This window comes from Mesoplodon densirostris, chromosome 8 (genome assembly GCF_025265405.1).
Source record: "Mesoplodon densirostris isolate mMesDen1 chromosome 8, mMesDen1 primary haplotype, whole genome shotgun sequence".
Taxonomy (NCBI): domain Eukaryota; kingdom Metazoa; phylum Chordata; class Mammalia; order Artiodactyla; family Ziphiidae; genus Mesoplodon; species Mesoplodon densirostris.
In genome coordinates, this window is record NC_082668.1 from 41,476,156 (window position 1) to 41,499,811 (window position 23,656).

The 23,656-nt window shown below is 38.0% G+C and overlaps 1 protein-coding gene across 7 annotated transcripts in view; it reads right to left on the reverse strand.

Moving 5' to 3' along the window:
* Positions 1-23,159, reverse strand: part of SLC39A10 (solute carrier family 39 member 10) — a 65,830-nt gene extending 42,671 nt beyond the window's left edge. The window contains exons 1-2 of one of the 7 annotated variants that reach the window (XM_060106852.1): positions 23,089-23,136; positions 8,572-8,724 (exon numbers count right to left, since the gene is read on the reverse strand). Coding sequence is in view for 2 of the 7 variants with exons in the window: in XM_060106849.1 (XP_059962832.1) it covers positions 443-500 (58 nt within the window). In the remaining 5 variants the exon portion in view is untranslated. Of the gene's footprint in view, positions 1-442; positions 604-8,546; positions 8,725-21,929; positions 22,328-22,403; positions 22,479-23,088 lie in introns of those variants that run through there. The other 6 variants (XM_060106850.1, XM_060106849.1, XM_060106848.1 and 3 more) reach the window with 6 other exon arrangements.
* Positions 23,160-23,656: the final 497 nt, after the last annotated feature.

Genomic DNA, 23,656 nt, shown 5'->3' on the forward strand with positions numbered 1-23,656 from the left:
CAGACTAGCCACATTTCAACAGCCACATGTGGCTACTGGCTACTATACTGGAAGGTATAGATCTAGAAGATTTATTTGGGAGACTAGCTTCAAGACCTTCAAGATAGGACATAATGTGCATTATAAAGGAAAGACTGATAAAGTATGCTACATTAAAATAAAGAAATTTCTGTTCATCAAGAGATATCATTAAGAGACGAAAAGGCAACAACAGATTGGGAGAAAATTATGGCAATGTTACAGTCAAGAATATATAAGGAATTTCTACAAATCAATATGAAAATTATGAGACAACTCAATGGAAAAATGGGTAGGAAATTTGAACAGGCACTTCATAAGAGGATAGCCAAATTACTAAGAAACATATGAAAAGATTCTCAACCTCAATAGTCATCAGAGAATTATAAATTAAAATCACAAGTAGATACCACTATATACCCACCAGAATGAGTAAAGTATAAAAGACGTAGGCAAGAATATGGATCAACTGGAACCTGCATATACTGCTGGTGGGACTGTAGATTGGTATCTTATGGAAAACTGTTTGGCAGGATCTGCCAGAAGTTGAACATAAGCATATCCACTCACATAGCAATTCTAGTCCTGGATATATGCAGAAATACAGGTACAGAGACACAAAAAGACATGAATGAACATGAAAGTTCACATAACTATTATTCATCATAGTTCAAAACAGGAAAAAGGCCAAATGTCCATCAACAGAATGGATAAATAAAACAATAATTTTACAATGGAATACTGCACAGGAATGAAAATAAAATCACAGATTCACACATTAACACAGATGAATCTCACAAGTTGAGACTGAGGCAACGATAAATGCTAAATAAACTATAGGGCAAAATTCTATTTATATAAAATTTAAAATGGCAAAAGTAAACCACGACAATGATTATTTTTTCAAGGGAAGGTAGAGGGTGATAACTGGGACTGGAAATTGTAGTAATGTTCTTTCTTTACTTGAGTAATGGTTACACAAATATGTTTACTTTGTGATAATTCATTGTACTTATCATACTGTGTACTTTTCTGTACACATACTGTACTTCAATTAAAAGTTTTTAAAAATCAAATTTTCTCCAGTGAAAACCAATTAGAAAATGTAATTATAAACAAAAATTATTAGGCTCCTAGAAATAAATAGAACAAGACCATTAAAAGGAGAGATGTATATGACATTATTTGCAAAAACTGGAGAGACACCACCTACATGGATGGAATAAATGGCATAAGGTATATAAAGTCTTCCTAAGTGTATATGCAAATCTAATTCAGTGTCAATCAAAATCCCGGAAGCTGTCTGTTTTTGGTGAGACTGCATAAGCTAATCTAAAAATTCATATGGATGAGCAAAAACCCAAGGACAACCAACACAGTTCAGAAAATTAGCAAGGTGATAAAGGCTTCTTTTTAGAAAGTTATATAACTAAAATAACAGAACTGGCAGAGGGCCATACAGATAGACCAAAGAAACAGAACAGAATTCAGAAAAAGAATCAATAATATTGATTGTGAAAAAATAGTTCTCCCTCACACCACACACAAATGTCAATTCCAAGAGGATTAAAAACCCAATGTAAAAACTTCTTAACTTTTAGAATAAAATATAGGAGACTATCATGACTTTAGGCTAAGGAAAGACAAAAAAAGCAAACCTTAAAAGGAAATCTTAGATAATTTAATTAAACTAAATTTTAGATAAGATGCAAAAAGCACAAACCTTAAAAGCAAATTTTGATTAATTTAATTATACTAAATTCTTTAAGAATTACTCTACAATAAAGAACACAATAAACAAAGTTTATGACAAGCTATACACTAAAAGATATTTGCAATGTGTATATATAAACAATGCATATAAAAGATCAGTATTCAGAACATATAAAACATATATATATATAAAAATACAAAAAACTCCAATATTGCATAGACAACTATACAAAGGTTATAAACAGGACAGATGGTTAAGCAGTGACATGATCACTAATAATCTGGATAACACACCAAGACATTAAGAGGCAAAAATTAATATCTGAAAATACCAGGTGTTAAGCAAAAATCTAATGTAAAGAAATAGAAAATACCTTACACTGCTGGTGGGAGTATAAACTGGTGCAACCATTTTGGGAAGCAATCTGACATTTACTGAAGCTGAATACGAATACACTCCACAGCCCCAAAATTCCACTTTTATCTATCTATTTACCCTAGAGAAACTTTTACACTATGCACAGGAGACAAATTCAAGAATCTTTATCGCAGCATTGTTGAATTTCTTTTTTTAATGTTAACTATCTTGTAAATAACAGAATACTCAACTAAAAGTGGTTAAAACAAAGATGAAAATTTCACATTAAAAAAGTTGGGGAAAATGGTGGTTTCAGGACAATTACACAAGCAAAAACCCAAACTCTCTCATCCTCATATATTTCTCCTCAGAATCTCAAGAAACTGCTGTTGCTACAACCACTCCATCCTTGCACAACCATATCCAAAGCGGGAAGGTTTATCTTTTTCTTTTCATCCAGGGAGAAAAATCTTTCCTGAAAGTTCCTCTCAGATTTCGCTTAACATATCTTTCATCAGGACTGTACTACATACACAAAACAAAACTGGTAAAGGAAGAAATTACCATGATCGGCTTAGACAAATCAACATTCATTCTCTTGAGATTGGAAAGAAGCCACCTTTCCTATGCATATGGAGGGCATACTAACACCAAACAAAAAGGAGGTAAATGAGGAATGGCAGTTGATTATATAACCATTAGTGCCTGCCACAAACCTAAATGCCCATCAGTAGAAGAATGGATTAAAAAAATATGGCATACTTATGTATTTAAAGATTATGTGAAAGTTATAAATGTGTGACTATGAAATACACAACAAACACAATTCTTAGAAACATAAAGAGTAAACTCCAAAAAGGTACATGTCATATCATTTATACACAATTAAAAACATGCAAAATACCTTAATGTGGGTTCTACATACATGTAGCAAGAGCTTACCATGGGGGTGATCACATTCTAGAGAGTGGTTATCTTTTCAGGAAGAAATGAAGGGGAGTCAGATGGTAGAGGGAATATGCATATTTAACTGCATCTGCAGTGTTTTATCTCCTAAAAAGTGAGGGGAATCTGAAGCAATGTGACAAAACATTTAATATTTGTAAAAGCAGCATAATGGGATTCAGGTGTGTGTTATACAGATCTTCCCCGACTTAATGATGGGATTATGTCTCAACTCATCCTAACTTGAAAAATATCATAAATTGAAAATGCATTTAACATACATAATCCACTGAACAGCATAGTTTAGCCTAGTCTTCCTTAAATGTGCTCAGAGCACTTACATTAATTAGCCTACAGGTGGGCAAAATCATCTAACACAAAGCCTGTTTTATAATAATAATCACATGTAATTTATTGAATACTGTACTAAAAGTGAAAAACAGAAGGTTGTATGGGTACAGAATGGTTTACCTTTGTGATTGCATAGCTGACTAGGAGCTGCAGCTCGCTGCCACTGCCCAGCATCACGAGAGTGTACTGTACTGCATATCACTAGCTTGGACAAAGATCAAAATTCAAAACATATGGTTTCTACTGAATGCATACTGCTTTTGCACCACTGTAAAGTCAAAACATCGTAAATCGGAGGCCATCTGTATTGTATATACTTTTTGTAAGTTTGGTACCTAACCACCATCAGTGATTAATCAACATGTGTTGGAGGAACAGCAGAAGCAGTATCATGGTTACCTGGGAACTTGTTAGAAATGTAAATTCTTGCACCCCACCCAGACATACTAAATCAGGAACTCTGGGGTTAGGGCTCAGCAGTATGTCATTCAATCTTCCTAGTGAGTCTGATGCTAGCTAAAGTTTGAGAGCCACTACCTATACAAATAAATTATATAAACACTCCCATTTATTTCAAATGATACTTAATTACATCAAATATTATGATAACCTGAATTAGGTTTAGTTATCACATGTGGTTTATGTGGGTTAAGAGTTTTAGAAAATAATTAGTCTATAAAATATGTTTAATCCCAAAGCTACATTAAGTTTGAGATTTTGTTTTTAATTTAAATGCTTCAGTTTCTTATATAATAGTCTCATACATAAAGTCACCATTTAAAACATACACTTTTACCTATACACTAATGAAGATGAAAGGGAACAGATAATTAAGACAATCGCTATTAAGCAGAAAGAGGACATTACACTCCCTACAATTACCTTGGTTTTCCACTTGGAGATGCTAGTGAAAGGCGATACTCTGAATGGATGCTGCTGTGCTCATTTGATATGTAAATGTCTTGTAATTTCTTCAGTGAACATTATCTCACTGTCGAATGAATAGGTACCAGTGGTAAAAATAAAACATACATATATATTGATCATGCAACATCAAGTGAATGACTCCATGAAACACAAAAACTGTGGGTGGTCTCTATGAGTTTTAAATTGTCATTTGTGTCTACTTTTTGAGTGTATAGTACTCAATTTGTTTACTGCAAAGATTCTAATATCTTAAGTCACCTAATCATTTACATTCAAGAGAACACGATAGGAATGAAAAATACATGAGTGACATCATAAAGGTAATATTAAGTCTCTGTTAAGTATTTTTAAAAGTAAATCATACATAAACTTTGCAACTTTAGTTTAGAGCAGCTATATAACAGGTGTGTGCCAAAGAATCACTCAAATGAAGTATGCATTTGTCAGCATACACTAAGCAGCTATTATAAAGAGACTTCTCACAAAGGGCGGTGGCTTAAGAAACAAGCAAGTTTATTTCCCTCTTAAAAACAGTCCAACACTTGAAGTATATCCTGCTACTCCCTTCTGGCCTGCACCCAGCATGGATCTCATTCAGATTCGATGCAGAAGACAAAAGCTTTTCAGACAAGCAAAAGCTAAGAGAATTCAGCACCACCAAACTAGCTTTACAACAAATGATGAAGAAACTTCTCTAGGTGGAAAACACAAGAGAAGAAAAAGACCCACAAAAACAATCCCAAAACAACTCAGAAAACGGTAATAGGAACATACATATCAATAATAACCTTGAGTGTAAATGGATTAAATGCCCCAACCAAAAGACACAGACCGGCTGAATGGATACAAAAACAAGACCCATATATATGCTGCCTACAAGAGACCCACTTCAGACCTAGGGACACATACAGACTGAAAGTGAAGGGATGGAAAAAGATATTCCATGCACATGGAAATCAAAAGAAAGCTGTAGGAGCACTAGTCATATCAGATAAAATAGACTTTAAAATAAAGACTGTTACAAGAGATAAGGAGGGACACTACATAATGATCAAAGGATCAATCCAAGAAGAAAATATAACAATTATAAATGTTTATGCACCCAACATAGGAGCACCTCAATATATAAGGCAAATGCTAACAACCACAAAGGAGAAATTGACAGTAACACAATAATAGTAAGGGACTTTAACAACCCACTTACATCAATAGACAGAACACCCAAACAGAAAATACATAAGGAAACACAAGCTTTAAATGACATAACAGACCAGATAGATCTAATTGATATTTATAGAACAGAAGTGACAGAATACACTTTCTTCTCAAGTGCACATGGAACATTCTCCAGGATAGATCACATCTTGGGTCACAAATCAAGCCTTGGAAAATTTAAGAAAATTGAAATCGTAACAAGCATCTTTTCTGACCACAAAGCTATGAGACTAGAAATCAATTACAGGAAAAAAACTGTAAAAAAAAAAAAAAAAAAACCAAATACATGGAGGCCAAACAGTGCATCACTAAATAACCAAGAGATCACTGAAGAAATCAAAGAAGAAATTAAAAAATACATAGAAACAAATGACAATCAAAACACGACAACCAGGGCCTCCCTGGTGGCGCAGTGGTTAAGAGTCCGCCTGCCGATGCAGGGGATACGGGTTCGTGCCCCGGTCTGGGAGGATCCCATATGCCGCGGAGCGGCTGGGCCCGTGAGCCATGGCCTCTGGGCCTGCGCATCCGGAGCCTGTGCTCCGCAACGGGAGAGGCCACAACAGTGAGAGGCCCACATACCGCAAAAAGAAAAAAACAAAACAAAACAAAACAAACAAACAAAAAAAAAAACACGACAACCAAAAACCTATGGCACACAGCAAAACCAGTTCTAAGAGGGAAGTTTATAGCAATTCAATCTCACCTCAAAAAACAAGAAAAATCTCAAACAATCTAACACTACGCTTAAATCAGGTAGAGAAAGAAGAACGAAGAAAACTCAAAGTGAGAAGAAGGAAAGAAATCATAAAGATCAGAGCAGAAATAAATGAAATAGAAATGAAGAAAACAATAGCAAAGATCAATAAAACTAAAAGCTGGTTCTTTGAGAAGATAAAATTGATAAACCCTTAGCCAGACTCATCAAGAGAAAAAGGGAGAGGACACAAATCAACAAGATTAGAAATGAAAAAGGAGAAATCACAACTGACACTGCAGAAATACAAAGGATTATAAGAGACTACTACTAACAACTATATGCCAATAAAATGGACAGCCACGAAAAAATGGACAAATTCTTGGAAAGGTACAATTTTCCAAGACTGAACCAGGATGAATTAGAAAATATCAACAGACCTATCACAAGTAATGAAATTGAAACCATAATTAAAAATCTTCCAGCAAACAAAAGTCCAGGACCAGATGGCTTCACAGGTGAATTCTATCAAATATTTAGAGAAGAGCTAAGACCTATCCTTCTCAAACTCTTCCAAAAAATTGCAGAGGGAGAAACACTCCCAAACTCATTCTATGAAGTCACCATCACCCTGATACCAAAACCAGAAAAAGATATCACAAAAAAAGATTATAGACTAATATCATTGATGAACATAGATGCAAAAATCCTGAACAAAATACTAGCAAACAGAATCCAACAGCATGTTAAAGGATCATACACCATGATCAAATGGCATTTATCCCAGGAATGCAAGGATTCTTCAATATACCCAAATCAATCAATGTAAAAATCCATATTAACAAACTGAAGGAGAAAAATCATATGATCATCTCAATAGATGCAGAAAAAGCTTTTGACAAAATTCAACACCCACTTATGATAAAAACTCTCCAAAAAGTGGGCACAGAGGGAACCTACCTTAACATAATAAAGGTCATATATGACAAACCCACAGCAAGCATCATACTCGATGGTGAAAAGCTGAAAGCATTTTCACTAATATCAGGAACAAGACAAGGATGTCTACTCTCACCACTCTTATTCAACATATTTTTGGAAGTCCTAGCCACAGCAATCAGAGGAAAAAAAAGAAATAAAAGGAATACAAATTGGAAAAGAAAAAGTAAAACTGTCACTATTTGCCAATGACATGATACTATACATAGAAAATCCTAAAGATGCCACCAGAAAACTACTAGAACTAATCAATGCATTTGGTAAGGTTGCAGGATCCAAAATTAATGCAAAGAAATCTGACATTCCTATACACTAACAATGAAAAATCAGAAAGAGAAATTAAGGAAACATTCCCATTTACCACTGCAACAAAAAGAATAAAATACCTAGGAATAAACCTGCCTAAGGAGGTAAAAGACCTGTACTCAGAAAACTATAGAACACTCATGAAAGAAATCAAAGATGACAAAAACAGATGGAGAAATATACCATGTTCTTGGATTGGAAAAATCATTATGAAAATGACTATACTACCCAAAACAATCTACAGATTCAATGCAATCCCTATCAAACTACCAATGGTATTCTTCACAGAATTAGATCAAAAAATTTTACAATTCATATGGAAACACAATAGACTCCAAATAGCCAAAGCAATCTTGAGAAAGAAAAATGGAGGAATCAGGCTACCCAACTTCAAACTATACCATAAAGCTACAGTAATCAAGACAGTATGGTACTGGCACAAAAACAGAAATATAGATCAATGGTACAGGACAGAATGCCCAGAGATATACCCACACACATATGGGCACCTAATTTACGACAAAGAAGGCAAAAACATGCAATGGAGAAAAGACAGCCTCTTCAATAAGTGGTACTGGGAAAACTGGACAGCTACATGTAAAAGAAAGAAATTAGAGGGACAGCTTTAAGATGGCAGAGGAGTAAGATGTGGAGATCACCTTCCTCCCCACAAATACATCAAAAATACATCTACATGTGGAACATTTCCTACAGAACACCTATGGAACCTGGCAGAAGACCTCAGACTTCCCAAAAGGCAAGAAATTCCCCACATACCTGGGTAGTGCAAAAGGAAAAAGAAAAAACAGACGAAAGAATAGGGACAGGACCTGCGCCTCTGGGAGGGAGCTGTGGAGGAGGAAAAGCTTCCACACACAAAGAAGGCCCGTCACTGGTGGAGACGGTGGGTGGGTCGGGGGGAAGCTTTGGAGTCACGGAGGAGAGCACAGCAATAGGGGTGCAGAGGGCAAAGCGGACAGATTCCCACACAGAGGATCAGTGCTGACCAGCACTCACCAGGCTGAGAGGCTTCTCTGCTCACCTGCCAGGACAGGTGGTGGCTGGGAGTTGAGGCTCGGGCTTCAGAGGTCAGATCTCAGGGAGAGGACTGAGGTTGGCTGCGTGAACACAGACTGAAGGGGACTAGTGCACCACAGGTAGCTGGGAGGGAGTCCAGGAAAATGTCTGGAACTGCCTAAGAGGCAAGAGAACAGTTTCAGGGTGCACGAGGAGAGGGGATTCAGAGCACCGCCCAAAAGAGCTCCAGAGACGGGCTCGAGCTGTGGCTATCAGCGCAGACACCAGAGACAGGCATGAAACGCTAAGGCTGCTACTGCAGCCACCAAGAAGCCTGTGTGCAAGCACAGGTCACTATCCACACCTCCCCTCCCGGGAGCCTGTGCAGCCAGCCACTCCCAGGGTCCCGTGATCCAGGAACAACTTCCCCAGGAGAACACATATCATGCTTCAGGCTGTTACAACGTCACGCCGGGCTCTGCCACCACAGGCTCGCCCCAAATTCCGTACCCCTCCCACCCACTGGCCTGAGTGAGCCAGAGTCCCCTAATCAGCTGCTCCTTTAACTCCATCCTGTCTGGGCCTGGAAGAGACGCCCTCAGGCGACATACATGCAGAGGCAAGGCCAGATCCAAAGCTGAAGCCCAGGAGTTGTGTGAACAAAGAAGAGAAAGGGAAAACTCTCCATGGAGCCTCAGGAGCAGAGGATTAGATCTCCACAATCAAACTGATGGACCCTGCAACTGTGGAATACCTGAAGAGACAACGAATCATCCCAAAATTGAGGAGGTGGACTTTGGGAGCAACTGTAGACTTGGGGTTTGCTTTCTGCATCTAATTTATTTCTGGTGCTATGTTTATCCTAGGTTAGTATTTAGAGCTTATTATCACTGGTAGATTTCTTTATTGACTTAGATGCTCTCCTCTTTTTTTATATTATATATATATATTTTTTTCCTTTTTCTCCTTTTGTGTGTATGTGCATGCTTCTTTGTGTAATTTTGTCTGTATAGATTTGCTTTTACCATTTGTCCTAGGGTTCTGTCTGTCCGATTTTTTTTTTTAGTATACTTTTTAGCGCTTGTTATCATTGGTGAATTTGTTTTTTGATTTCGTTGTTCTCTCTTTCCTTCCTCTTTTTATTTTTACTTTTTAAATTTTTAAATATATTTAAAAAATTTTTTTCTTTTAATAACTTTGTTATTTATTTATTTGCTTGTTTATTTTCTCCCTTTTCTTCTGAGCCAGGTGGCTGACAGGGTCTTGGTGCTCTTGCTGGGTGTCAGGCCTGAGCCTCTGAGATGGGAGAGCCGAGTTCAGGACACTGGTCCACCAGAAACCTCCCAACCCCACATAATATCAAATGGCACAAGATCTCCCAGAGATCTCCATCTCAATGCTAAGACCCAGCTCCACTCAACGACCAGCAAGCTACAGTGCTTGACCTCCTATGACAAACAACTAGCAAGACAAGAACACAACCCTGCCCATTAGCAGACAGGCTGCCTAAAATCATAATAAGTTCACAGACACCCCAAAACACACCACCAGACGCAGTTCTGCCCACCAGAAAGACAAGATCCAGCCTCATCCACCAGAACACAGGCATCAGTCCCCTCCACCAGGAAGCCTACATAACCCACTAAACCAACCTTACCCACTGGGGGCCAACACCAAACACAACGGGAACTACGAACCTGCAGCCTGCCAAAAGGAGACCCCAAACAGAGTAAGTTAAGCAAAATGAGAAGACAGAGAAATACACAGCAGATGAAGGAGCAAGGTAAAAACCCACCAGACAAAACAAATGAAGAGAAAATAGGGAGTCTACCTGCAAAAGAATTCAGAGTAATGATAGTAAAGATGATCCAAAATCTTAGAAACAGAATGGAGAAAATGAAAGAAACGTTTAACAAGGACCTACAAGAAGTAAAGAACAAACAAACAGTGATGAACAACACGATAAATGAAATGAAAAATTCTCTAGAAGGAATCAATAGCAGAATAACTGAGGCAGAAGAACGGATAAATGACCTGAAAAATAAAATAGTGGAAGTAACTACTGCAGAGCAGAATAAAGAAAAAAGAATGAAAAGAATTGAGGACAGTCTCAGAGACATCTGGGACAACATTAAATGCACCAACATTCGAATTATAGGGGTTCCAGAAGAAGAAGAGAAAAAGAAAGGGACTGAGAAAATATCTGAAGACATCATAGTTGAAAACTTCCCTAAAATAAGAAAGGAAATAGTCAATCAAGGCCAGAAAGCACAGAGACTCCCATACAGGATAAATCCAAGGAGAAACATGCCAAGACAAATATTAATCAAACTATCAAAAATTAAATACAAAAAAAAATATTAAAAGCAGCAAGGGAAAAACAACAAATAACACACAAGGGAATCCCCATAAGGTTGACAGCTGATCTTTCAGCAGAAACTCTGCAAGCCAGAAGGGAGTGGCAGGACATATTTAAACTGATGAAAGAGAAAAACCTACAACCAAGAATACTCTACCCAGCAAGGATCTCATTCAGATTTGATAGAGAAATTAAAACCTTCACAGACCAGCAAATGCTAAGAGAAATTCAACATCACCAAACCAGCTTTACAAATCCTAAAGTAATTTCTCTAGGCAGTAAACACAAGACAAGAAAAAGACCTACAATAACAAACCCAAAACAATTAAGAAAATGGTAATAGGATCACACATATCAATAACACACATATCAATAACTACCTTAAATGTAAATGGATTAAATGCTCCAACCAAAAGACCAAAAGGCTGAATGGATACAAAAACAAGACCCATATATATATGCTGTCTACAAGAGACCCACTTCAGACCTAGGGACACATACAGACTGAAAGTGAGGGGATGGAAAAAGATATTCCATGCAAATGGAAATCAACAGAAAGCTGGAGTAGCAATTCTCATATCAGACAAAACAGACTTTATTTATTTTTTTAGTTTCTGCTTTACAACAAAGTGAATCAGCCATACATATACATCTGTTCCCATATCCCTTCCCTCACGCGTCCCCCCCCACCCTCCCCATCCCACCCCTCCAGGTGGTCACAAAGCACCGAGCTGATCCCCCCGTGCTACGCGGCTGCCTCCCACCATCTATCTACCCCATGTTCGGCAGTGTATACACGTCCATGCCTCTCCCTCGCTTTGTCACAGCTTACCCTTCCCCCTCCCCATATCCTCAAGTCCATTCTCAAGTAGGTCTGTGTCTTTATTCCTAAAACAGACTTTAAAATAAAGACTATTCCAAGAGACAAAGCACACTACATAATGATCAAGGGATCAATCCAAGAATAAGATATAACAACTGTAAATATTTATGCACCCAACACAGGAGCACCTCAACACTTAAGGCAAAAACTAACAGCCATAAAAGGGGAAATCGACAGTAACACAATCATAGTAGGGGACTTGAAAACCCCACTTTCACCAATGGACAGATCGTCCAAAATGAAAATAAATAAGGACACACAAGCTTTAAATGATACATTAAACAAGATGGACTTAATTGATATTTATAGGACATTCCATCCAAAAAAAAAAAAAACAGAATACACTTTCTTCTCAAGTGCTCATGGAACATTCTCCAGGATAGATCATATCTTGGCTCACATATCAAGCCTTGGTAAATTTAAGAAAATTGAAGTCATATCAATTATCTTTTCTGACCACAATGCTATGAGAATAGATATAAATTACAGGAAAAAACCTGTAAAAAGTACAGACACATAAAGGCTAAACAATACACTACTTAATAACCAAGAGATCACTGAAGAAATCATAGAGGAAATCAAAAAATACCTAGAAACAAATGACAATGAAAACACAATGACCAAAACCTATGGGATGCAGCAAAAGCAGTTCTAAGAGGGAAGTTTATAGCACTAGAATCCTACATCAAGAAACAATAAACATCTCAAATAAACAACCTAACTTTACACCTAAAGCAATTAGAGAAAGAAAAAAAAAACCAAAAACCAAAGTTAGCAGAAGGAAAGAAATCATAAAGATCAGATCAGAAATAAATGAAAAAGAAATGAAGGAAACAATAGCTAAGATCAATAAAATTAAAAGCTGGTTCTTTAAGAGGATAAACAAAATTGATAAACCACTAGCCAGACTCATTAAGAAAAAAAGGGAGAATACTGAAATCAATAGAATTAGAAATGAAAAAGGAGAAGTAACAACTGACACTGCAGAAAAACAACGGATCATGAGAGGTTACTACAAGCAACTATATCCCAATAAAATGGACAACCTGGAAGAAATGGACAAATTCTTAGAAAAGCACAACCTCCCGAGACTGAACCATGAAGAAACAGAAAATATATACAGACCAGACACGAGCACTGAAATTGAAACTGTGAATGAAACTTAAAAGCTTTTGCCAAGCAAAGGAAACTGCAAACAAGACAAAAAGACAACCCTCAGAATGGAAGAAAATATTTGCAAACGAATCAACGAAGGATTAATCTCCAAAATATATAAACAGCTCATGCAGCTTATTAAAAAAACAAACAGGCTCTCCTGGTGGCGCAGTGGTTGAGAGTCCGCCTGCCGATGCAGAAGACATGGGTTCGTGCCCCGGTCCGGGAAGATTCCATATGCCGCGGAGTGGCTGGCCCCATGAGCTATGGCTCCTGAGCCTGTGCGTCTGGAGCCTGTGCTCCGCAACCGGAGAGGCCACATCAGTGAGAGGCCCGCATACCACACAAAAAAACCCAAAACACCCAATCAAAAAATGGGCACAAGACCTAAATAGACATCTCTCCAAAGACATATGGATGGCCAAGAAGCACATGAAAAGCTGCTCAACATCACTAATTATTAGAGAAATGCAAATCAAAAGTACAATGAGGTATCACCTCACACCAGTTAGAATGGGCATCATCAGAAAATCTACAAACAACAAATGCTGGAGAGGGTGTGGAGAAAAGGGAACCCTCTTGCACTGTTGTTGGGAATGTAAATTGATACAGGCACTATGGAGAACAGTATGGAGGTTCCTTAAAATAACTAAAAATAGAATTACCATATGACCCAGCTATCCCACTACTGGGCATATACTCAGAGAAAACAATAATTCAAAAAGACACATGCACCCCAATGTTCATTGCAGCACTACTTACAATAGCCAGGTCATGGAAGAAACCTAAGCGCCCATTGACAGATGAATGGATAAAGCAGATGTGGTACATATATACAATGGAATATTACTCAGCCATAAAAAGGAATGAAATTGGGTCATTTGTAGAGATGTGGATGGATCTAGAGACTGTCATACAGAGTGAAGTATGTCAGAAAAACAAATATCATATATTAATGCATATATGTGGAACCTAGAAAAATGGTACAGATGAACCAGTTTGCAGGGCAGAAATAGAGATACAGATGTAGAGAACAAACGTATGGACACCAAGGGGGGAAAGTGGCAGGTGGTGGTGGTGGTGGTGGGATGAATTGGGAGATTGGGATTGACAAGTATACACTGATATGTATAAAATGGATAACTAATAAGAACTTGCTGTATAAAAAAATAAATAAAATTCAAAAAAAATTATCTGAAGTCTCTGCTTTTCAAGCTTTCATTACAAGGAGTCTGGAACCATACTGTAGAAAGCCACATATGATATTCCTATGTCTGTTTTGCTGCTTGTGAATACAAAGAACATCTGAGATTAGTAAATGCATGAGGTGGGATACCTCTATCAGTCACAAAATATTGTGAGGCCTTTTGAAGCTACTAAAATGTTTACAATTTTAGTTACCCTTTCAATAAATAAGCTTCAACTTCTTTCCACTACAAATGCATGTAAACCTACACTACATATAATCACCAAGAGGACTTAAAAGACAGATCACTAACCTTAGGACCTGAATTAGACACACATGCCTTCTCCCTTCGACTTCCAGAGCTGTATTCTCTTTCAACTCATCACCCCTCAGTTACCTTCATTCTAAGAATCGTTACTGCCACTGCCTTAAATCTTTATTACTCCATTCATCTTCACTCTTACTTTGTTTTCCTTTTTCAGCATCTTGTCACTGTTACATGACCCTGATTTTGTACCAGCTTGCCATTCATAAGCACTGCCAGCTAAAATGATCTCTCCTTTCCATAAGGTTAGGGAAAAAAAAAAATCACAGAAATGTCCAGGGCAATTTTTTTTGGCCACACAGCACAGCTTGTGGGATCTTAGCTCCCTGACCATGGATGGAACCTGCGCCCCTTGCATTGGAAGCTTGGAGTCTTAACCACTGGACCACCAGGGAAGCCCCCAGGGCAATATTTTCATAACATTAACATTTTTTTGATGCTGCTAACAACACAGACTACTTCTTCCCCACCAGGGAAGATTTCTATCTGTTTAATTTTAGCTGTCCTTATAGTTATTTGAACAAAGTTAAATGATTCAGTTCTGCCACTCTGCAGAATCTTACAAAAGTATAGTTCAAGTGTCAAAGCTATTTAATTTTTACTAGCAAACAACCAATTCATTATCAAGTATCAATCCATCTTTATTATCAAGTTCAACCTTGTCCAACATAAAGAAAACTACATAAATTATATAAACATAGTCTTCTTAAGGCACATTCTCTTTCTTAATAGAATCACACTCAGAAACACAGACTGCAGTAGATTTTGTAATATACAGATACATTGAAAAAGAAAAAAGTTATTAATGCCGGGGGGGGGGAGTTGTGCAGGAAAAGTAACAGTTTATTACAATGACTCAATTGTAAATAACATTCACAGTCATAAAAATATAACACTAAATACTGTTCTAAACCAAAATTATTCAATACAATTGTACTGAAAAACTGGGGTATAGGAAATGAGTACATGGAGAGGTGGAAAGAGTGCTAAATCTGAAGCAGACAATGACTAAAACTGAAAATCAGCAAGTTATGAACATGTTGGAGACATGGCAGTAAAAAGCAAAATAATTAAGAAACTAAAGGAGTTCCTTATCTCTCTAGGCAGAATGTAAAAGAAGCCAGGCAGGAGACTGATTTTTCTTCGCCCTAAAAACTTCACAGAACTATTTAATTCTTTAAACTGTATTCATGCATAACTTTGAAAAAACTAAAAATAAAAGTCAGCAATTATAAATCTTAAAAAAAGTTTCTGTTGAACCAAATCACATTATGTCACATGTGGAAGAAAATGAATTACAGTTTCAAGATTTTCACAAGCATTTGTTTACAGGGTTTTCATCACAATATGTAATCATTTAAATTTCAATTTGTGCTATTATTTTTAGTTACTGGCTTGGATAAGTCCAAGATGTGGGGAAAGACCACAAAAGTTTGAATACTTTTCAGGTCTTGTTACATACTTCCAAATTGTTTTATAGAGAAATTAAGTTTGGTTATACTGCCCCCAGTAGTACGGTCATAGTATTCTCATTAATAGTTGGTATTATTAATTATTAATATTATTATTATTTATTATTATTTTCAAATTATTCCTGGTGTCTCAATATTTTTATAAACATGCATGTGCTTTTACATAACATGGCTTGGTCATATTTTCCGCAGAAAACATCTTCAATTCTGCCTAATGCCTTTTTACTTTGATTACAATGTTTTCCCTTTCACGTATAGACATTTTCATGTACATGCACTGAAACCCGTGAACATCTTTTGCAATTTCTTTATAACTTCTAAATTTAATAAGTTTTTTCTCCCTATATTTAATATATATTTTCTTCTTTGAAAAAAAAGCAATAATTAAAATTAACATGACCCCTAACATCCATTTCTTTTTTAGGGAGAATAAAACATCCACTGAACTAACAAACAATAGTTTTGTATCTGTTAACTAAAAAAGTTTACGTTTTAGCCTCAGTAAAACTTTCAAGTACTTGTGTTTAGGCAGAAATCTTCAGGGGAAGAGCTTTAACATTTTTTATAAATCATAAATTACATAATGTATTATATAATACTGTATTTACAGTGAACTTAAACAACACTTTCTTAAAATTTTCAGTGATTTGATTTGTAGCTACTTGGTTTCCTTCTTCAGTTTTTAAAATGGATTATTTTCTTGAAAATAAACTTTTTATTTACACTGGTTATATATATCAAATTATTCACTTTATTTTAAAAACTAGAGTATGCTAATTTAAAACAAAAATCTTAAAATATATGTTCTAAACATTAACAAGTTACGAAGTCAGCTGAAATTCTACATTAAAAAAGGTCCATGGGAAAAGAAAACATGATCTGTTGCTTTATGATATATATTATATACAATACATAATACCTAATTGTTCTCTGTAAGTATATACAATAATGTAATAGCTAAATATTACATTATAATTACATAAAATATTTTTCTAATATAGTTTTACTGATCTCATTGATTTACAATGTAATACTAAATCATATTTTATTCTACATATCTTGATAAGGTACATAAATCAATCTTTCCATAGCCCCCTTCATCAAGAGGCTATGCTCTTCTACAACATAGCACAAAGTATACTTCTCCACATGTAAACAGAATAAAGTAATGATTCACCTTCAGCAAAGGTGCACTAAGAAGAATTACACCAAAACACTTTTTCACAGGCCTGTAAACATGCAATCATGAATTGCTTTATGAGGGGAGTGGGAGGAGAGGAAAAAGGAGGAAAGGGAACAGGAGGAAGGGGCAGGGAGAAGGCATAAAAATATGAAACATTTTCTGCTCTGAAGGAGGTACAAGGAAGACACAGTCACCTTTTAAATTAGAGAAGGTAAACTGTGACAGTGATAGAGTTAAGTAGTAGCTCAAGGTTGAAGGCCACATTCCAAATCAAAGCATCATAAATAAAGGTGCTATTCCTCCTACAGAGGAAAATGGAAAGGGGGAGGGAGGAAAAGCTTCTACACTATTTAGGTGAAGAATACCTGAGAACTCACATTATTATCCATTCATTTAGATTTGAATGCTTTTCTACTAAAGTATCTTACTCACATAGGTAGTAGGAAAATGTAAGTATTTTAAAAGCAGCAACACATCAAATAACGACAGAATATGAAGAACTGGATCCAGGAGTTGGCTGACTTAAAAGGGTCAGACATTTAATATTTTAGGTTTTGCAGGCAGTAGTTACTCAATTCTGCCATTATGGTACAAAGCAGCAATATACAATATATATAAATGTACAAGGAAGCTGTGTTCCATCAATACTTAATTTAGAAAAGCAGACTGATTTGGCCCATGGCCATAGCTTGCTGACCCCTGACTTAATCTATACATTTTTTAAAACTTACCGATTCAACAGACAACTATAGGGGAAACCACTACTGTAAAACTCAAACATTCACTGCATATATAAAGTGAATTCAGAAAAAAGTTTAGAGGCACGAAGGCACATCTGAAATGATTTATTTACAGACATTAAAGCAACAGGGCAGTGGGATATATGCATTTGTGACCTTGTTACTACAACTGAAAACGATTTAATTTTCTGCTTCTATATAAATGAAAACAAATGCAAAAACTCAAGTGATCACTTACTGACAAGTCTTCGATACTTACTAGAGCATTAAAAATAACTCTTTCGGGCCTCCCTGGTGGCGCAAGTGGTTGAGAGTCCGCCTGCCGATGCAGGGGATACGGGTTCGTGCCCCGGTCTGGGAGGATCCCATATGCCGCGGAGCGGCTGGGCCCGTGAGCCATGGCCGCTGGGCCTGCGCATCCGGAGCCTGTGCTCCGCAACGGGGGAGGCCACGACAGTGAGAGGCCCGCATACCGCAAAAAAAAAAAAAAAAAAAAAAAAAAAAAAAAAAAAATAACTCTTTCACACAGTACTTCACAATAACTCTAATAACAATACTTCTGGGTCCTATGAAAGCACATAATCTTATATTAATAAGATAAAGATATTTCCGACAACATTCTGATTCATTTTTCTAATCTCCAAAAACCTCTTTTCTGAATGGGATGGATGGTCCCCCAAAACTGTGTACACATTAAGGGTAAACACCGTTTGTTAGAAATGTTAATGCAAGGACAATTACCTGATACCTCCTCTTTCAGCAGTAAAATATACAATATAATGGGTAAATATAAACTATAAAATTACAAAATCATCTACCACTAATTCCTAATGAAAATAATTGAAACACTACTTGAAAAAGATTTTAGATTTTATCCCTATACTTACAAACCTGTAAACACCACGCCATTCTAATAACAGCTTTTAACATTAAAAGTCTATTAAATATCCAATTCTTATATCTGGCAACAACAAAAAAAGAAAACCTTATGTTCTGATAATAGAATCTGACACTATTGTTTTATGATGTGCTATGACAATAAATTATTGTGTTCTGAACATTAGAATTGTGGTCTCTTAAGCAGTTGGAAATAATTTCAATAATGCTATTGTTATTTAAAGCTTTACAATTTCAGTTGAAAATTGCCTTCATACCTACTGACCACACTTTTGAATATTCTAATTGTAGTAAATATTTGTCAAAAATATATTTGCTTATTTTGGAAAAACCTAAAAGTCATTGTGTGGTCTAGTCACAAAACTTATAATTAGAAAATAATGAAAAAAAAAGAAAATAATGAAAATGAAAAAAGTAGTTTGGAATATTGATAACTGATATAATTTGAAATCTTGAGTTTACATAAATGACTACGGGAAATCTTGTGGTTATTACAGGTCCTTGAGGCTCTATTTTTCAAAAATCATTCTATAAAAATTAAAGTTCCAAAACACTTGAACTTAAAAAAAAAGCTCACCACGTGATTTTAACAATTTTTTCAGTACAGTGGAGGCAACACAAAGTTATATGGGACTAAATTAAGCCAGAAGCAGCCCAGACTGAAGTAATTGCTGCTATTCATATGCAAAGCTAACCTCAAAGATACACATTTAATATATAGCCCTCTTCCTGTTTGAACCACCCCCCCCAACATAACTTGCAAGGAAACTTGGCCTTATAGTGTTCACCTCCACCCAAACTCACCCCCATTCAGAAAACTAGGGTTAAAAGCAATCAAAGTTAACCAGTTCAAAATGACTCTTATTAGTAACACTAACCAGCTGGAGGAAATCTCAGGTAGACTAGATAAACAGCACTAAGGAATCTAATTGTAACTTAAATAGTCTTGTTTTAGGAAAAGGTGAAGATGAAGGTAAGCGCATGAAAACTTCACGGGGAATCAAACACTAGGGGGCAGCATCAAACTGTTGGGACACTTCTAACTTGTAAACTTGAAGCTAAAGTTAGTATATTTTTAATGAGAATTACACTTATAATGAAAAATGACTTTATAGGGTTATAAAACCTGTTATAAAAGAAAAAACTAGCTTTCTGTTTTGATTACCTGCACTTCTTTTTCATTTCCTACTGTGTACTTTCTTTTGCATCTTATGAATATGTTTAAAATGCACTCATGATAAAGTCCTTTTGATATAAAAATTTTTAAAAATGAGCATTTCCATTATTGAGGTAGCCACTACACAGACAAGGGCTGACATATCAAAATCCAAAGTATTAATATTTCCTTGGGTTAATACTGAATTTAAATTTTGTATCACTCATTTAACATTTTTAACTCGATTAAAGAGCTTGACAACCAAGCTTTGCACATTCACTGAATAAGGTGTCACGAGCATTATGTCACAAAAAGCTGTGGAGTGTACGTCCCTCAAGGAATTTAGTCTGGCAGGGAAAACAAGATATATGTATGTAATTATAAGTTAGAAAATGCAAAAGCAGAAAAAATTCTATAGATTATTACATATGAATAACAACAACAATAACTGTATCCCTGCAATGGCCCAGTAGAGACCATTAAACCTCATTCTGGAATCAAGACAGAAAGTAGTCCTTCAACCGCTAATGAAGAACTGAAAAGTCTGTATGCACAAAGAAAGTAAAATGAATTATCTGTAGCCCTTTAGTTCATTATGTCATTTCAAGGTCACACTAAACCCATGAGGTAGGTTTTTCTAGTACTTCAAGTTCACAGATAAAAGATTAAGATAAAGCAACTTGCTCAAGATAACCAAACTAGTTAATAATGGGTCAGTTTTGAACCTTAAGTCTCACTCCAAAGCTGTACATTCTTTCCAATAACGGCCAAAACTGGGGGTAGAGGAAGTGGGGGAGAGGTGGGGAATAGAATAGTAACAACGTAAATTCGCTTTAATTAAAAGCAAATGATCATTCCTGTTGTTGAATAATTTCCCTTGTTATAATACCTATACCCTGTATTCTCCATAAATCTGTTTAAAAACAAACAAAAACACCCCCTAGACTAGTACCTGCATACCAGACTTGAGGCCTCCTACAAGTACTTCAAATCAAGTGCTCAAAAAAGGGGAAGAACTGTGTTGGCTTTTAAGCTATCTGTTAGTAGAATACAAATTAACATGAAGAATAAGTAAAGGTTAAAGTAAAGGTTATCACGCAATATATTATCGATGTCACCTCATAGTTAACCACTTCTTTTAAAGTAGCACAAAGTCATTCTTACACAGGGGTTCTTAACCAGGGGGCTGTGTAAAGAATTCAGGTTTGTGAATTTGGATACGGAAGACAGACATATCTAATTGTAATTGATCTCTGAAATTTAGTTATCCCTTCAGTTATAAATGTAGGCAAAAAGCACGGTAATATGCAGCACCTGACACTATTAATATAAATCATTCAAATTAAATCCTATAAAGATCATTTACAGTCCTCACTAGTTTGAAATTAGTCACTAGACCTGCCACTACTCTTGATATTTAATGCTTTACTAAAGCATGAACTACTTCATCATAAATATTTAACATTTTGGTAATTATATTTCAATACAACTGGTTTCTCTTGTAATCCTATGTATTCCATACATTTAAACTCATCATTCAGAGTTTCATCATACAAAAAAAGTTTAAAAGTCCCTCCAGTACATTATTATTTTCTTTTCTTCAAATCACTCATCGTTGATACTACCTATTTCTCTCTATGGGAGTACTCAGCACATGTAGGGATGTAAGATGTCTGGTGTGGACCCCAAAGTCTAGAGCAAGAGACTACCTCAAGATACTTAAAATTTGTAGAATTGTAAGTCTTAACAAAAAACAGTACACAAGTCTTGACTTAAGGCTTTCAACTGCATTACTACAATCAACTAAATCTCCAGCTTTTCCCATATATTACTTCCTTGTTCTTAATTATGTAGAATTTAGATACCCATCCAAAAAAAAAAAAAGCCCACACAAATGAAATGCAAACTTGTCACATGCTTGTTTTGCTCCAAGAATGACTCAGTTCCAAGGTAAAACTAGAGAACTGAACAGCGTAAAAGACGTTAAATGAAAGTTAAAAAAAAAAAAAAAAACCAGTATAACCTACCATCTTCTTTTTAAATTATGTGCTTTAATGTCACTCTTTATTACTTAAAACAGGGACTTGAGTGAAGGACCCTTCCAACTGAGGGCTGCGGATCCTGCTTCTTCCTCCTGCCCAGCTCATAAAGACAGCCCATGTGGACAGGCTCCCACGTGAACAGTTCTTTACAGAAGCCACAGGAAGACGTCACGTCGCCTGCGCCCTCACCGGGCCCCCTTCTTAGCCTGGGCACTCAGGGGTCCCAAGGGAGAAGCAAGTAGTTGAGCAGATCCCGAGACCCGGGGAGGGGGCCGCGAAGGTTCCCCGACGTACTGCCGCAGCAGGGCCCACCATCGCTCTCCGCCAAAGAGCTTTCAGGAACAAAGCCTGGGCTGCCGCGCCACCTCCCGGCCCACACGAACTCCCCCTCCGACCCAGCCCCAGCCCAACCCGAGCCCTCAGCTCCAGGGACCCCAGCTGGTTTCAATGTTAACTAACCCGCGACCCGCCTCGGCTTTTCGGTTGGTCGGGGAGAAAGCAAGCTCCCACGAAGCCTCCCGCGGTAGGAGCACAGGCGCCACCGTCCGTTAGCCTCCCGGGGCCGGAACAGCGGCGCCCAGGCTCCATTCCGGGGTCACCGTGATACACCGGAGAGGACCACGCGAGAGGAAGAACAGGGGGTGTTCGCCGCCGAGACCGGACTGCGGATACTCCCACCCTCGGGCCACCGCGTCCCCGCCTCCGGCGGCTATGCCACGCTCGGCCCCCAGGCCGCCCGCGCGCAGCCCCCCAACCGCCACCTTCTGCCCAGTGGTCACTGCCCCACTCTCCGCGCGGCCCCCAGCCTCGGCAGGGGGCTAAGTTGGGCGCGGGTCCCGCACGCGGGGCGGAGGCTGCCCGGCCGCTAATCCCGCGGCAGCCCAGAGCGCACACGAGAAGCTGCGGCACCCCACGCGCAGCCTTCCGCGCGCTCTGCCCGGCTCGCCGCCGCCGCCGCCGCCGCCAACGACAGCAGCAGCTGCGAGAAGCCCAACGCCCGGGTCCCCGAGGGACTCAGCCCCGACTCCCCAGTCCTTGTCTCCCTTTCTACCCCCACCCCGCTGTCCCGGGACTCGCAGTCTCCGCCGCGCATGGGGCCGGTTCTGGGGGAGGGAATGTAAACAAATCGGGGTTTTATAGTTACCTCACACTCGAGTGCCGTGTGCATCTCCTCTCCGCTCGGTACCAAACCCCGGCTGCACTAAATCGTGTATTCACCAAAGCCGGCTGCGCCAACTGCGTCGCGGAGACCTGAGCGTCAGACACCACGCTACGCTAGCGGCGTACACGGCCCACTCAGGTCCTTGCGCAGTCGCACCTCGTCCGCCTATGGCTGTTACGCTCTGGGCGTACACTCACCACCCAGCCATTCACTTCGAATAACGCAATTTGCGTAGCGGAACTGCACCATTCGTGGATTCCACACGGGCCGTGAGAGCAATAGGAAATTCGAGTCTACGCAAACTGCGGAGCTCCGCGGCTCCGCGCTAGTTTTGTTCCAAGAAAAGACGCCGCGGGGTAGTTGGGGCGGCTTCTAACGCATGCGTGGAGCGCTCTTTTACCTCTCGCCTTTTCTCCCGTCTTTGCCTGTCGGTTGCTGCGGCCCGGGCGACGCGGATGATTAAGGGAAACTCTAAACGCAAACGCTTCAGCCAGAAGATTTCAGATGGATAAATTAGAATGGTTATCTGTACACGAGTTAAACATCTACG